General features: G+C 33.8%; 1 protein-coding gene across 5 annotated transcripts in view; it reads right to left on the bottom strand.

Moving 5' to 3' along the window:
- Nucleotides 1-15,790, bottom strand: part of LRBA (LPS responsive beige-like anchor protein) — a 787,622-nt gene that overhangs the window by 610,112 nt on the left and 161,720 nt on the right. For all 5 annotated transcript variants that reach the window (XM_047856873.1, XM_047856874.1, XM_047856875.1 and 2 more), the window contains exons 18-22: nucleotides 11,563-11,655; nucleotides 10,047-10,155; nucleotides 9,560-9,641; nucleotides 6,785-6,908; nucleotides 6,300-6,492 (exon numbers count right to left, since the gene is read on the bottom strand). In XM_047856873.1, the coding sequence (XP_047712829.1) occupies nucleotides 6,300-6,492; nucleotides 6,785-6,908; nucleotides 9,560-9,641; nucleotides 10,047-10,155; nucleotides 11,563-11,655 (601 nt within the window). The remainder of the gene's footprint in view (nucleotides 1-6,299; nucleotides 6,493-6,784; nucleotides 6,909-9,559; nucleotides 9,642-10,046; nucleotides 10,156-11,562; nucleotides 11,656-15,790) is intronic.

Genomic DNA, 15,790 nt, shown 5'->3' with positions numbered 1-15,790 from the left:
ATATAAAATATTATCTCCCATATTAGAAAGTAACTTTTTTTAGGATAGGATCTGTTCCTGATGCATCCTTCTATCTTTCATAGTAGCTAGAGGTACTCAAATACAAGAAGATAGGAAGAAAGGGAGTAGTGGAAAAGAAAAAAAGAGTTAAGGTAGAAATGGGAAGAAAAGCAGTACACAACTACTGTAAGACTTGGACACAGGTGATTGAAAACAAATGAGAGAGGGGCACCTCAGTTATGCATTCGACTCTTGATTTCAGCTCAGGTCATGATCTCCTGGTTCATGAGTTCAAGTCCCGCATCTGGCTCTACGCTGACGGCATGCAACCTGCTTGGGATTCTGTCTCTCCCTCTCTCTCTGCCCTTCCCCTGCTTGTGCGCTCTCTCTCTCTCAATATAAATATAAACTTTAAAATGTATTTTTTAAAAGAAAAAAAGAAAATGAATGAGAGAGACCACAGAGTATGTAACCACTCAAGCAGAGACAAAACAAACACAGATTTCACTGAGGACAGAACAGAGAGAAAGAGACATATGCTGGGGGAAAGGCGAAGACAGAGGGTACAGAATGGAGAAAGGAATGTTGAAGGTAAGAACAGAGAGAGGGACAGGAAAGAGGAAAAGTGGCCAAAAGAAGAAAGAGAAACCAACAAAGGGGGAGAGAGTTAGCTAGGCAGTGATAGATGGCAGCAGCAGAGACAGAAGGCAGCACAGATTGCACTAGATACCCACAGTACCTAATAGAGCAGAGGGGTGGAGAAGACTGAGTAGAGAGGACAGGTAGAGGGGGAGAGGAAGAGAAGCTGAGGGAGAAATGGGAATGGGAAAAGGAGGGAGACAGAGAGAGACTACTTAAGAGAAATACCAAGAGAAAATTAAGTGCTGTGAATTCACACAGAATGCGCTATAAGTGGTTGAGGTAGTTAAATCCTGAAAACTATGAAGGATATGGCTAATTACAAAGGAACACAAAGTTCATGCCATGAATAAACAAAAATGAAGCTTTTTAACAAAGAATGATATAACTTTAAAAAGTTAAGTGGAAGGTAAGGCAGGAAATCCTTTGTTCAAGAGGAAATGAAAGATTGAGTAGAAACTCTTGTTAAAAAAAAAAAAAGAAAAAACTTTAATTGCCTTTTTATGAAAATTAAAACAAAGGGTTTGTGGAGGGAGTAACATTACGTAAGTTATTTTTAGCAAAATAAACTTACAGGAAAATAATACCTAAGGCTACTGATCATTAGAAATATCCAGAGTAGAAATGATCTAGACATGTATGAAGAACTACAAATCACTAAAGGGAAGAAAAAAAAAATTTTTTTAACATAGGCAGAAAACAAAAGCTTGCAAAAATAAGAACTTTAAAGTGTCATGAGGGGCACCTGGGTGGCTCAGTTGGTTGAGCGTCCAACTCTTGGATTTCAGCTCAGGTCAGGATCTCATGGTTCACTGAATTCAAGCCCTGCGTTGGGCTCTGTGCTGACAGCATGGAGCCTGTTTGGGATTCTCTCACTCTCTCTGTCTCTCTCTGCCCCTCCCCTGCTTGTGCATGCACACACATGCACGCTCGCTTGCTCTCTCTCTCTCAAAATAAACATTTAAATAAATAAATAAATAAAGTGTCATGGATTAGAGGGTGAAACATTACTTAGGATCTAGCAATTCTACTCCTACTTATATTTCCTAGAGCAGTGCTCTTTTCAAACTGAGGATAATTCACCTGGCAGATCACAGAATCAACCTACTGGGGCATCATTAGCATTTTTTAACAAAAAAGAAAACCTAAGAATATATCCCTATATACCAAAGTTTAGTAAGGGTAAATATTGTTTCCTGAAACCTCTGTTTCAGGTGTATGAGAAAAGGGTGAATGCATGTGAGTGTGTACATACATACATGGTCACTATAAATTTCTTACTGGGAGCCACAGTTATAAGAAGTATAAAACTGACAACTATAGTAAAACCGTTGCCTTTGAGCATCTTGACTTATTCATAGCAGTATAAATGAATGAACCAAAGCTGTATGTAACAACAAAAATTATTCTAAAAGGGGCGCCTGGGTGGCGCAGTCGGTTAAGCGTCCGACTTCAGCCCGGTCACGATCTCACAGTCCGGGAGTTTGAGCCCCGTGTCGGGCTCTGGGCTGATGGCTCAGAGCCTGGAGCCTGTTTCCGATTCTGTGTCTCCCTCGCTCTCTGCCCCTCCCCCATTCATGCTCTGTCTCTCTCTGTCCCAAAAATAAATAAACATTGAAAAAAAAAATTTTTTTTAAATAATTCTAAAAACAAAAAGTTTGAGAAAAAATAAGGAATAGAAGCATCCACACAGTATGATGTCATTTTCATAAAATACAAAAATAGGGAAAATCAGATCATATATTATTTAGGAATATATTTTTCAACTTTTTAAAGAAAGAAATGATAAACACAAAATTCAAAATAGAGATTAGATTTAAGGTGGGGGTTGAGAAGGGAGAACCACATAGCATGTTCTTAAGTTGGGTAGTCACAATTCTATTATAACACTTCACAGAATACACACTACACAAATTATTGTAGATATAAGTAATTATTTTAAAAGTTAGGTTTATATCAAACATGAAGTGACTCAGGGTCTGAACTAGTGTGTTGGAAGTGAGAATTAAAACAAAGAGATGAATAGGAAGAATGATAGAGCTGTAACAAAGGAAAATAGTCACTGAGAATTTATTCTATTTTCTGTGATTTCTTTCATTAACTTCTTATACATATCCACATTTACCATTTCTAGATTAGACACTGATAGTTAAAAAAAGTTTAGAAACTTGTCCGAGTTTACACAACCACAAAATATTATAAACCAGAATTCAAACCCAGAACTATCCTTTGTCCAAAGCCCATGTTCACTTCATTACATACACAAAGGGACTGGTAACTAAATATAAATGTTTAGTCAAAAATGTTCAGAAATTCAAAGATACTGGAGGAATTTCCTAGTTTAACCTCCTAATCCTGTACATAGGAAATTAAAAGACTATTGTCCTTAAATATTCTATGAATTCAGCAGTTCTCAAGCTCTTTCATCTCAGGATGCTTTACACTCTTAAAAGGTACTGTGGCTCCCCAAAACTTTTTATTTTTATGGGGTATATCTATTACTACTTATCATATTAAAAATTAAGACTAAGAAACTTTACAAATACACATTCCAAAATAACAATAAATCCATTATATGTTAGTATAAATAACATAATGAGAAGATAATAGTAATAATGAGAAGAGTGCTAGGATTTCACATTTTCACAAATCTCTTTAAATTCTAGCTTAATAATGTTGCACTCTAGTATCTGTTTTTATATTCAATGTGTTGTATTATATACTGTTTTGATTTATGTATATAAAAAAATACACTTTCAAAAGACACATAGCTGGGAAAGGAGGACCTCACACATTTTCTGAAAAGGACTCATAGGCTCGCAATGTCTTCAGGCTGTACTTTATGAATTACTGATCTAGGCACTTGGGTAGTTGTCAGTTAAGCGTTCAACTCTTGGTTTCAGCTCAGGCCATGATCTCATGGTTCATGAGTTTGAGCCCACATCGGGCTCCACACTGACAGCATGGAGCCTGCCTGGGATTCCCTCTCTCCTTCCTCTGCCCCTCCTCCACTCTGTCTCTCAAAATAAATAAACTTTAAAAAGTAATAAAAAGATTTGAAAAAAAGAATTACTGATCTAAAGTTTATATTCTTCTAGCCATTCTTCCTAAGGACATGAACAAACAAAAGTATGTACAAAAGCACAGAATTAACATATAGTAATTGGAAATTTTGAAAAATCTAGTTTATACTGATACTCCCCTAACCTAGAATTTCCCTAGATCTGAAATCCAATCCAAATGTATGTAAGACCCAAACTCAATCCTGTTTTTCTCATTATCTTTTGTAAAGAGGAATACAATACTAGCAGAAAATTAGTCCAGACTGCAGCAGCCTACTACACTAGAAATCAAAAGATCTGGGCATCAGCACAAACTAAATTAATTTCAACAAGAGGTAGCAAATAGTTTCTGTAAAGTACCAAAAAGTAAATATTTTAGGCTTGGAAGCCATACAGTCTCTGTTGCAAATACTGAATACTTATAGCATGAAAGCAGCCACAGAAAATATAAAAATAGATGGAAGTGGCTGTGTTTGAATAAAACTTTATTTATAAAAACACAGGCTTGATCCTCAAGCCATATTTGGCAGAACCCCGTTTTAGACTAGTCAGCTCAAAAAATGTAGTGACTAAGAGCATTTTTATAAAATCAAATCTTTTTCTTATTTATCACTGCATTATTCTCAAACATAAATTAGAGAGGTATCTTCCAATCTAAGATATCTTTGTAAATCCTTATGATAATAACACACCCTCCTCTCACTGAGTAAGAAGAAAGCAGAATATATAACTCTTAGGTACTTTCAAATAACTAAAAGTTATTCAAGCACCTAAATAAGTACATTGAGGAACTGGCAATATATTCCACAAGAATGGCAAAATATTCCAGAATAATAAACTATGAGAGTTAAAAAAAAAAAAAAAAAAAAAAAACATTTAAAGATATATCAAATTTACCATTTCTGTTCTTTATTCTTTCTAGTTAATTTATAATAATATAATTGTATGGTTATATTCCTTCTGAGTATAGAAAGAGTTCTTAAACCAGATACAAAATCCATAAACCATGAAAGAAACTAAATTTTACTGCGTTAATATTTGAAATGTAAAATTTCCTCAGAAAATACAAACACAAAACTCTAAAACTTAAGTAAATAAATTGACAAAAGATATTCATAAATAATACAGCAATCAAAAAATTAAAACAAGAATATATTTTTTAAGTTCCCACAAAACAATAAGTAAATGTAAATTAAAATTATGGAGGTACAGCATTTAAAATTCATCAAATGTATGGGGTACCTGGGTGGCTCAGTCAGTTAAGCTTCCGACTTTGGCTCAGGTCATGATCTCACGGTTTGTGAGTTCAAGCCCCACATCCGGCTCTGTGCTAACAGCTCAGAGCCTAGAGCCTGCTTCGGATTCTGTGTCTCCCTCTCTCTCTCTGCCCCTGCCCTGCTCACACTCTCTCTCAAAAAGTGAATAAATGTTAAAAAAAAAAAAATTAATTCACCAAATGTGCAAATTTTTAAAACTCCAGCCATACCAAGTGCTGAGGTGATGTGAATCAATGAGCACTTATACATCACTGGAGAGTATGTAAAGTAATATACCAATCTGGGGGAAAAAATTGCATTATCTTCTGAAGTTCAACATCTGCATATTACAAGTAAACAGTTCCACTTCTAGGAATGTAGAGAGAGAAACTTACAAATATATACAAAATGTATCAAAAATGTTCATCAACTGGTAAATGGATAAAGCCATACCATGGAATACAACACAACTGAGAAAATGAACCCAACTACATGGGTCAATATGGATGAATCTCAAACAATGGTAAGTAAAAACAGCCAGCTACAGAAAAATGCATTTAATGTGATATTCTTTATATTAAGTATAAACATGAAATATAAATCATTTACTGTTGAGATGTGTATGTGTTAAAATATACATAAGAAGGAAATAGAAATAATGAAAACACCCAAATTAAGGTTAGTGGGGAAGGAGAGACGGCATAACAATGATAGACAAAGAAAACTGGGATGGAGAACCCAATGTCATAAATACTGGTAGGTACATTATTCCTTATACCTTTTTGTAGGTGTAGAATATTTCATAAAAAAATTTTAAAGAAAAGCTATATAAAAATAACTTACACTGGCTTAAATTAAAAAAATAAAAATAAATAAAAGACTAGCAGATTCTCCCAAATCAATTTTTTAACTGACTGTAATGTGACCAAAGGACACACATTAGCCCAAGCTTTTCTAGTTAACTCAACCACCTTACATTACTAAAATACCTTCTCATCTTTGAATATACTGCGCCACCTTGTGTTCAAAAGCTTCAAACTACCCTAAAATTTAGAGAACCGTATCTGTGAAAATGGCTACTTGAAAATGTAAGTTCCTTTATGCTATGCCATGAGGTTTCACTTTATTAAGCATACATAAAAATAACATTTGAAACCTCATTTTGATTCTGAAGAAATTGGAAAATTTTTCTTCTTAGTGATTCCTTTTAGTTGTTCTTTCACTGTGCTTTCAGAGAATGTCTTTTTTCCTTGCTTTTAAGTACATAAAATTTTTAAATGAGTAAAACACAAAATTATAGACATTTATAACACTAAAATAAATTTTCATTAAAAACACTTACCTTTGAATGTGTGATTGATAAGGTATCTACCCACACACGCCAGCCACCCCACTCATATTTGACTGCATGGTAAAGTAGGATTCTGAATATTGCATAAACCATTTCTGTTATCTTTTGCTCATCAGAATTCTTAGGATTGAAATAACAAAGAGAAAGCATCCATTCTTGCCATACAGAACACTGTAGCAAGCTCCTGAAAATTGTAAGAGGATACTGAATTACTAAAAAAAAACTTTTTTTAATTTAAAAATTAAAAAAAAAACCCTCATCTCTAAGAATTCTAAAAAGTAAAAGTTCAAAACAAAATAAGCCAAAGAAAAAAAAAGGCACCTCCATCTATTAAAACAATTAAAGAAGGTGGTACTGAAAACTTACTTTAAATATAAGGTACATTACTTATATACCCTTAATGAAAAAAGCATATGGAAAATTCATTGCACAGTATTTTTAAAGCAATTTTTCTTAGAAAAAAATTCAAACCTTACCTTCTGTTTTCTCTGCTGTTATTAAAAAGTTTAATCATATCAGAAAGAAAGGCTCTGCGAACTTCCATGCTTTCAGGACACTGGGGAGAATTTCGAAGTAGGGTTGCAATTACTTTTAGTATCTCTGTAAGACAATTCATAAATTAGTAAAAACCAAAACATTACAAAAAATTCATGATGGAAGATCATTAATATATTTCTCTAGCTTCCCTGACATAGATGTCTACTGAAAACATCCTTGTATTATAAAAAAAAAATGATCACCTGCAGAAAAAAAATGACAATACATCTATTTAGAAAGCCTCCATAAATAAGGAATTTTTTATTTCATCATTAGAATGTATGAAAGTAAAGCCAAATTTTAAAAGGTTATATTAAATAAAATTATGTTATCTATGAATTAAATAACAGTAAAACTAACAATTCTCCATAATTTCTGCCAATTAGTAAAGTTGATCTCAAACTCAAAAGCTGTAATCAAAATCTCAGAAAAAGTTCTCAGCTTTTCAACAAAATAGATGTTTCATGCACAAAGCTTTCCATTTATCATAGCAAATTTTAAAAGTGAAATTAGGGGGGCGCCTGAGTGGCTCAGTCGGTTGGGCGTCCGACTTCGGCTCAGGTCATGATCTCACGGTTCGTGAGTTCGAGCCCCGCGTTGGGCTCTGTGCTGACAGCTCAGAGCCTGGAGCCTGCTTCACATTCTGTGTCTCCCTCTCTCTCTGCCCCTTCCCTGCTCATGCTGTGTCTCTCTCTGTCTCAAAAATAAATAAACATTAAAAAAACATTTTTTTAAAAAGTGAAATTAGGTTAAAAAACAAATAAAATTAAAACCTATTCAACACCCCAAATACAAATGAAATTGCTATTGTAATGGTCTTAAAAATAACGCTATCTAAATTTCTAGTATTTAGCTTTAAGGAAAAAAATTATTTAAAATATATACTTAAATCCAGAACTATAAAGAAACAAAAACATCTATAACCCTGAATTTAAAATTAAATAAATATATTAAGTTTTTACCCAATTACAATTCAGAACTTCTGAACTAGCCTTTTGCCAAGGTTTTTGGTGAGTGCAAAACAGCAAATACGAAGATATTTTATCATACAATAAAAGACATTTGGGAAGTAATTTCTGATTTCTTCTAATGACAAATTGAAAAATTTCTCTGTCTGGAAAATGATTACAATGATGATAATAATCATAATAACAATTGTAATGACAATAACAGACACTTAATTTTGAGAATATACTATCATGAGGTACTATTTTAAGAAAACCCATATACAATGATAGCTAAATACTGATTTTATCCCCTTTTTAGAGATAAGAAAACTGAGGCACACAGAAATTAAGCAATTCACACAACTATTAAGAAACATAAACAACATAAAAACCTGGGCAGGTAACGCTTTTAAACACCATACTATAGTGTGTGTCTTTCTGAGATAGTATATTACATAGATCATACATTCTAAAATTCTTACTTCAATAAGTCATCTCTATAATCATAAAATATAATTTATATTTATATACATATACTCAAGATTTTCTCCTTTTCTTACTCTCTAAAATAATAACATCAAGTCTCCCTGAAGGCTGAGGAAAATTAAACTTCCCAGACATGTTTTTAAAACTAGTACTGAAACAGAGTACCACAAACACAACTCACCGCACAAAAGGTAATTAAATTTCAAAACTCTATAAGTCAGTTATTTCAATGTCAATAATCTTAAAAAGATGAAAAATGTACACTTTGTACAAGTGCTTAAGAATTCTAAATATCAAAAGAAAAGACTGTTCAACAAGACTAAGTTCATAAACAATAAAAAAAAAAAAAAGCAGATATTTTTCAATTCCAAACTTGGTATTCCTAACTTGACATTAATTTAAGATGAAAGCTACCTCCATGGTTCATGTAATTTGGGCTGACATCACTAAATGGTGCAATCAAAACTTTACTGAAAATCTGAACATACATTAAATCAGTATCTTACATACACAATTCTTCAAAACCTCTATATAAACATTTCCACATAACCTAAGGTTAATTAGATGTTATATTCAATATTAACCAAAAACAAAAGTAGCATTATATTATTCCCTATAATGAAATATTCTTTGAACACTATGTTCTCAACAATATCAACTTCAGGTTTTTCTCAGTGACTTTCTTTTTATTGGCAAAAAGTACTTTTTTTTTTTTAATTTTATTTTTGAGAGAGAGAGACAGAGCACGAGTGAGGAAGGAGCAGAGAGAGAAGGAGAAGCAGGCTCCAGGCTCTGAGCTGTCAGCACAGAGCCTGATGCAGGGCTTAAACCCACAAATATTAAGATCATGAACTGAGCTAAAGTCAGACGCTCAATCTACTGAGCCACCCAGGCACCCCAAAAAGTACTTATTAAAAGTATAAAAAATAAGGGGAGAAATGGGGAAAAGTACTCAAAGGATACAAACTTCCAGTTATAAGCTGAGTAAGTTCTGGGTATCTAATGTACAACATGGTGACTACAGTTAACAATACAGTATTGTACAATGAGAAGTTACCAAACCAGTAGATCTTAAAAGTTCTCACCACACATACACACAAAAAATTCTAAAGATACTGTGATGGATGTGTTAACTAACCTTACTGTGGTAATCATTTCACAATATATACATATATAAAATTGTTTCATTAAGTTGTACACCTTAAACTTATACAATATTGTATGTCAATTAAATGGCCATAAAAACAAAAACAAAAAAATAAAAGTATATAAAATACATACGAGGATTCTGTATCTTTACTGAAGAATCAGGATCTGGATGCTGTTTATGTATCACTTGAGTACAAATATGTTCTATAAGAATCTACAGAAGGAAAACAATAGATTAGCATAATCACTGTACCATTAATATAAATGAACATAAGTCAGCACTAATCAATGTTAAGTATACAGTCCAATGCTGTCATGCTAACCATCTTCTGTATTTTATAAAATAAATTATTTCAACATTGTAACTCTATTTCTACTTAATTACAAAACAAGACATCAAACAATCAATACAATGGAGGAAATACTTAACAGAGATGTCCATACTGTTTAATAATTAACAGATTAATAGATTTAAGATGCAGCTATATGTGCTTTATATAACTAATTTCAAAACTGTGTATCAAATCTAAATTACCTTATTTTATCTAGACATTAGCAACTAAATTATAAAGTCATTCTCAAAATATGAAATAAGATTAAATTCTAAATATATTCTTACCTCAAACAAAACATTATACGTGGTCATTGTGATTAAATTTGTCTGAAGCATGAGTCTTTCTGCTAGCAATGAAAACAATCCATGTCCAAGCATGACTTCGGCTTTTCTTCTGTGATTTCATAAAAAAAAAAATAATCAAATGCAGAGTACTATTATCTACTATTTAGTATGCAAGTTGGATGAAGAAGATACAAAAATGTTTTTCACATTATCCACAAATTCCAGCTCAGTAACTCTCCCACTTTTCTTTAACCTAGAACTCATAAGGCCACAAAATCTTTAAGCAGAGAAATACAAACTACAATGTAAGCACAGCTGAAGTTTAAAAAATATATACACAAGACTGGCTATGTCACAGCACACCAAAAATCTTCAGAGCAATTGTTTATTAACTAGTTTCTACTCTCCATCAGCACTGAGATAAACTCTATTATGGATGAAATCTAAAGCCTAAGTAAGTTGTTAAGTAGAAAAACAATATGGAGAAAAAGGTAGAAAAAATGAAAGAAAATTAAGAAAATTAATACTGTGAAGATAAATACACCAAATTAAACTTCCAAGCAAAAATTTAGAAACTAAAGTATCATAAACTTCAATTCTACCCTGAGATTCATCAAATTTTTTCTGCAAATGTCTGGATAGTAAATATTTTCGGCTTTGTGGACAAAATGGGCTCTGTAGCAACAACTCAATACTGCTGTCACAATCTGAAAACAGCCATATATAATAAGCCAATAAGTCATTGTGGCTGTGTCCCAACCAAACTTTATTTACAGGCAGCCAACTGGAATCCACAGAAAGACCATAGTTTGCCAACACTTCTCTATTGCCACAAATGTTAATTTTTATAATAAACCAACATGGTATAAGGAACAATAGGTAGGATATGAATATCTACATTCAGCTAAGAAAAAAATACAAAAATTTCAGTTTTCAGTTATCCATATAACAGAACATACTATGACAACTATCTAGGTTAAAATATCAGCTTTATAGTACAGATAAAGCAAATGATCAACCCCCATGAAATGAAGTCTCCATGGTTTCTAAAATTCCATTTATACAAATGTACTCTTATAATGAATGAAGAACAAATGGAAAATTTATTTCATATAAAACTAACTACACTGGGGTGCTTGGGTGGCTCAGTCAGTTAAGCATCCAACCCTTGATATTAGCTTAGGTCATGATCTCCCAGGTGTGGGATCGAGCCCTGCATCAGGCTCCATGCTCAGCCTGGAGTCTGCTTGGGATTCTCTCTCTCCCTCTCTTTCTGCCCCTCCCCACTTGCACATGCAAAAAAAATAGATAAATATTTTTTAAAAACCTATATATTCCTGTTTCCATTTTATTTTTAATATATAGAAATGGGATTAAATTTACATAGATTTTATAAATAAAAATAAAGAGAAGAGGAACTAGAGAAATCACAGAACAAAAATACTATTCCAAAGATTTATAAAATAAAAAGTAATATACCACAACCCATTTTAGATTTCATGAACACTATACTCACTTTGGGGCCAGGTGTTTTAAAAAATAGCCCATTGCCTTGAGAGCTTGTACTCTGATTCCTTCACTTGTCGATGCCATAAGTTTATAGATAACACTGAAGTAATTAAAATTAAAAACAAATTACTATTATTCAAAAGTAAAGATTTAAAATACATAGGTATACATTTATTTTTATATATTCATGATTATAAACCTAATTTCAAGATATGGGTGAATTTAATACAAATTCCTGACATTTAAAAACTTACGTTTCAACTATACTGTCTTCAAGAAACCCACCTTATATATAATGACACATACAGACTAAAAGTAAATGGAGAAACCATAAACCATGCTAACACTAATAAAAAGAAAGCAAGAATAATTAACACTAATTTCAGAGAAAGCAGACTTTAAAGCAAGTTAAATTATCAGAGATAAGAAGAGCATTGCTTGATGATAAAGGAGGCCAATTCTCCAATAAGACATAATAGTCTATAACATGTATGTGCCTAACCATAGAGTATAAAACAATGTGGCATAAAAATTGATAATACTGCAAGAAGAATAATAGACGAATACACTATTATAATTGGAGACGTTAACATCGCTCTCAGAAACAGATCCAGCAGGCAGAAAATCATTAAGGACATAATTGAACTCAACAATACCATCAATTGACTGGATTTAATTGACATCTATTGACTATTTCACCCAGTAACAGCAGAATACACATTTTTCTTAAGCTAACATGGAACATTCACCAAGTAGCTCACATTCAGGGCTATAAAACACATGTAAACAAATGCAAAGATCAGAAATGATATATTGTTTGTTCTCAGACCACAAGGAGATTAAACTAGAAATCATTAACAGAAAGATAGCTGCAAAATTCCAAAATATGTGGATATTAAACAAAATGCTAAAAAATAACATGTAGGTCAAAGAGGAAGTCTCAAGAAAATCTAAAAATATTTTAAATGAAAATGAAAACAGGCTATTAAAATCTGTGAAATCCAGCAAAAGCAGTCCTTACGAGGAAATTTATAGCAGTGACTTATTAGAAAAGAAGAAAAAACTTAAATCACTAATCAAGCTTCCACCCTAGAAAACTAAAAAAAGAAGAGAATACTCAATCCAAAGTAAGCAGGGGAAAATAAATAAGTATTAGAGTGGCAAACAAAAAAATTAAAAATAGTAAATCAATAGAGAAAATCAATGCAACCAAAAGCTGATTTGAAAAAGATCCATAAAGGAGATAAGCTTCTAGCCAGGTTAACTAATAAAAAAAACACAATTTACTATTTTCAGAAATGAAAGAAGGAACATCACTACAGATCCCATAAACATAAAACAAATAATAAAAGAACACTATGAACAATTCTATGCCCTTAAATTCTATAACCTAGATGAAAGAGACCAGTTCATTAAAAGAGATAATCTGCCAAAACACACACAAGAATAATTGATGATCTACGATTTTACTAATATGTGGAATTTAAGAAACAAAACACATGAACATATGGAAAGGAGGAAAAGAGAGGAGAGAGGGAAACAAACCACAAGGGACTCTTAATGATAGAGAACAAACTGAGGGTTGCCTGAGGGAGAGGGGTGGGAGATGGACTAGATGGGTGATGGGTAGTAAGAAGGGCACTTGTGATGATCACTGGGTGTTGTACATAAGTGATGAATCAATGAATTCTACTCCTGAAACAAATACTGCACTGTACAGTAATTAACTAAAATCTAAATTTTAAAAAAAGGGAAAAAAAGAGTAACTGACGATCTAAATAGGCTTATAATGACTAAAGATAGTGACTCAATAAATAATAACCTACCAAAACAAAAGGGCCAGAAACAGACTGGCTTATTGGTAACTTCTACCAAAAACTGAGGAAGAAATTATACCAATTCTCTACAATTCCCTTCAAAGGACAGAAGCAGAAGGAATACCTCCTAAACCATTCTATGAGCCAGCATTACCCCACACCAAAATAAAAATAAAAATGAAAATCAACACATTACAAGAAAACTACAGACCAATAAGTCTCATTAACAAAAATGTGGGGCGCCTGGGTGGCTCATTGAGTTGAGCATCAGACTCCTTCGGCTCAGGTCATGATCTCATGGCTCATGAGTTCCAGCGAGCCCCACATGGGCTCTGCACTGCCAGCACATAGCCCGCTTGGGATCCTCTTTCTCTCCCTTTCTGTTCCACCCTCACTTGCATGCTGTCTCTAAGTAAATAAACATTAAAAAAAAAAAAAAAAAGATGAGGGGCGCCTGGGTGGCACAGTCGGTTAAGCCTCCGACTTCAGCCAGGTCACAATCTCGCAGTCCATGAGTTCGAGCCCCGTGTCAGGCTCAGGGCTGATGGCTCAGAGCCTGGAGCCTGTTTCTGATTCTGTGTCTCCCTCTCTCTCTGCCCCTCCCCCGTTCATGCTCTGTCTGTCTCTGTCCCAAAAGTAAATAAACGTTGAAAAAAAATTTTTTTTTTAAAAAGATGAAATAAAATTCTCAAGAAAATATTATCAAACAAATGCAAAAAAACATAAAAAGAATTATATATCATGACAAATTTATCCCAGGGATGCAAGGACTGGTTCAAGATTTGCAAATCAAATGATATAATCTATCATGAAATCAATTAATCTGTAGATAAGAAAATTACTAGCATAAGTAGATATAGAAAAAAGCATCTGAGGGGCACCTGGGTGGCTCAGTCGGTTAAGCGTCCAACTTCGGCTCAGGTCATGATCTCACAGTTCATGAGTTCAAGCCCCACATCAGGCTCTGGGCTGACAGCACAGAGCCTGGAGCCCACTTCGAGTTCTGTGTCTCTTCCTCTCTCTCTACCCCTCCCTTGCCCCTGCTCACACACTCACTCTCTCTCACTCTCTCTCTCTCTCTCTCTCTCTCTCTCTCTCTCTCTCTCAAAAATAAACAAACATTGGGGCGCCTGGGTGGCGCAGTCGGTTAAGCCTCCGACTTCAGCCAGGTCACGATCTCGCGGTCCGTGAGTTCGAGCCCCGCGTCAGGCTCTGGGCTGATGGCTCGGAGCCTGGAGCCTGTTTCTGATTCTGTGTCTCCCTCTCTCTCTGCCCCTCCCCCGTTCATGCTCTGTCTCTCTCTGTCCCAAAAATAAATAAAAACGTTGAAAAAAAAATTAAAAAAAAATAAAATAAAAAAATAAACATTTAAAAAAATTTTTAAAGCATTTGACATAATCCAACACCCATTCATGTTAAAAACTCTAAATAAACTAAGAATAGAGGAGAATTTTTCTCAACTTCATAAGGACTATCCACAAAAACCCTACAGCTAAGGTACCTAATAGCAAGAAAAATCAAGTCTTCCAAATAAGATCAGGTACAAGACACCACTCCTTTTCAGCTTTGTACAGTAAGTTCTTGCTAATGCAGTGAGGCAAGAAAAGGAAATAAATAGTATACAGACCGTTAAGGAACACATAGAGCTGTCTTTGTTCAAAGAACATCTAGAATTCACACACACACACACACACACACACACACACACACACACACAACTCCTATAACTAATAAGCAATTATACCAAGGTTGCAGAATACCGAGTTCATATACAAAAGTCAACTGCCTTCCTATATTCCAATAATCAACAAGTGGAATAGGACACTAAAAACACAATACCATTTACAGTAGCACTCCCCAAAAATAAAATACTTAGGTATATACATCTAACAAAATATATACAAGATATGTATGAGAAAAAACTATAAAACTGATGCATAAAACCAAAGAAGATCTAAATAAATGGACAGAAAATCCATGTTCATTTACAGGAAGACTCAATATTCTCAACGTCTCAGTTCTCCCCAACTTGATCTATAGATTCAATACAATTTTAACCAAAACCTCAACAAGATATGTGGATATCAAGAAACTATTCTAAAGTTTATATGGAAAGGCAAAAGCCAGGGCAGCTAACACAATTACTGACGGAGATAAACAAAGCTGGAAAACCAATGTTATGTGATTTCAAGATTTATTATAAAACCATGGAACCTGGGTGGCTCAGGTTAAGTGTCTGACTTCAACCCAGATCATGATTTCACAGTTCATGAGTTCAAGCCCCACATCAGGCTCTCTGCTGCCAGCAAAGGGTCTGCTTCAGATTCTCTCTCTCTCTCTCTCTCTCTCTCTCTCTCTCTCTCTCTCTCTCTCAAGACAAGTATGGTATTGGCAAATACCAAGTATGGTATGGTCTCA

The sequence above is a fragment of the Prionailurus viverrinus genome, chromosome B1, assembly GCF_022837055.1.
Source record: "Prionailurus viverrinus isolate Anna chromosome B1, UM_Priviv_1.0, whole genome shotgun sequence".
Taxonomy (NCBI): Eukaryota; Metazoa; Chordata; class Mammalia; order Carnivora; family Felidae; genus Prionailurus; species Prionailurus viverrinus.
Note: the sequence above shows the minus strand (reverse complement) of the source record. Positions and strands in the feature narration are given on the sequence as shown.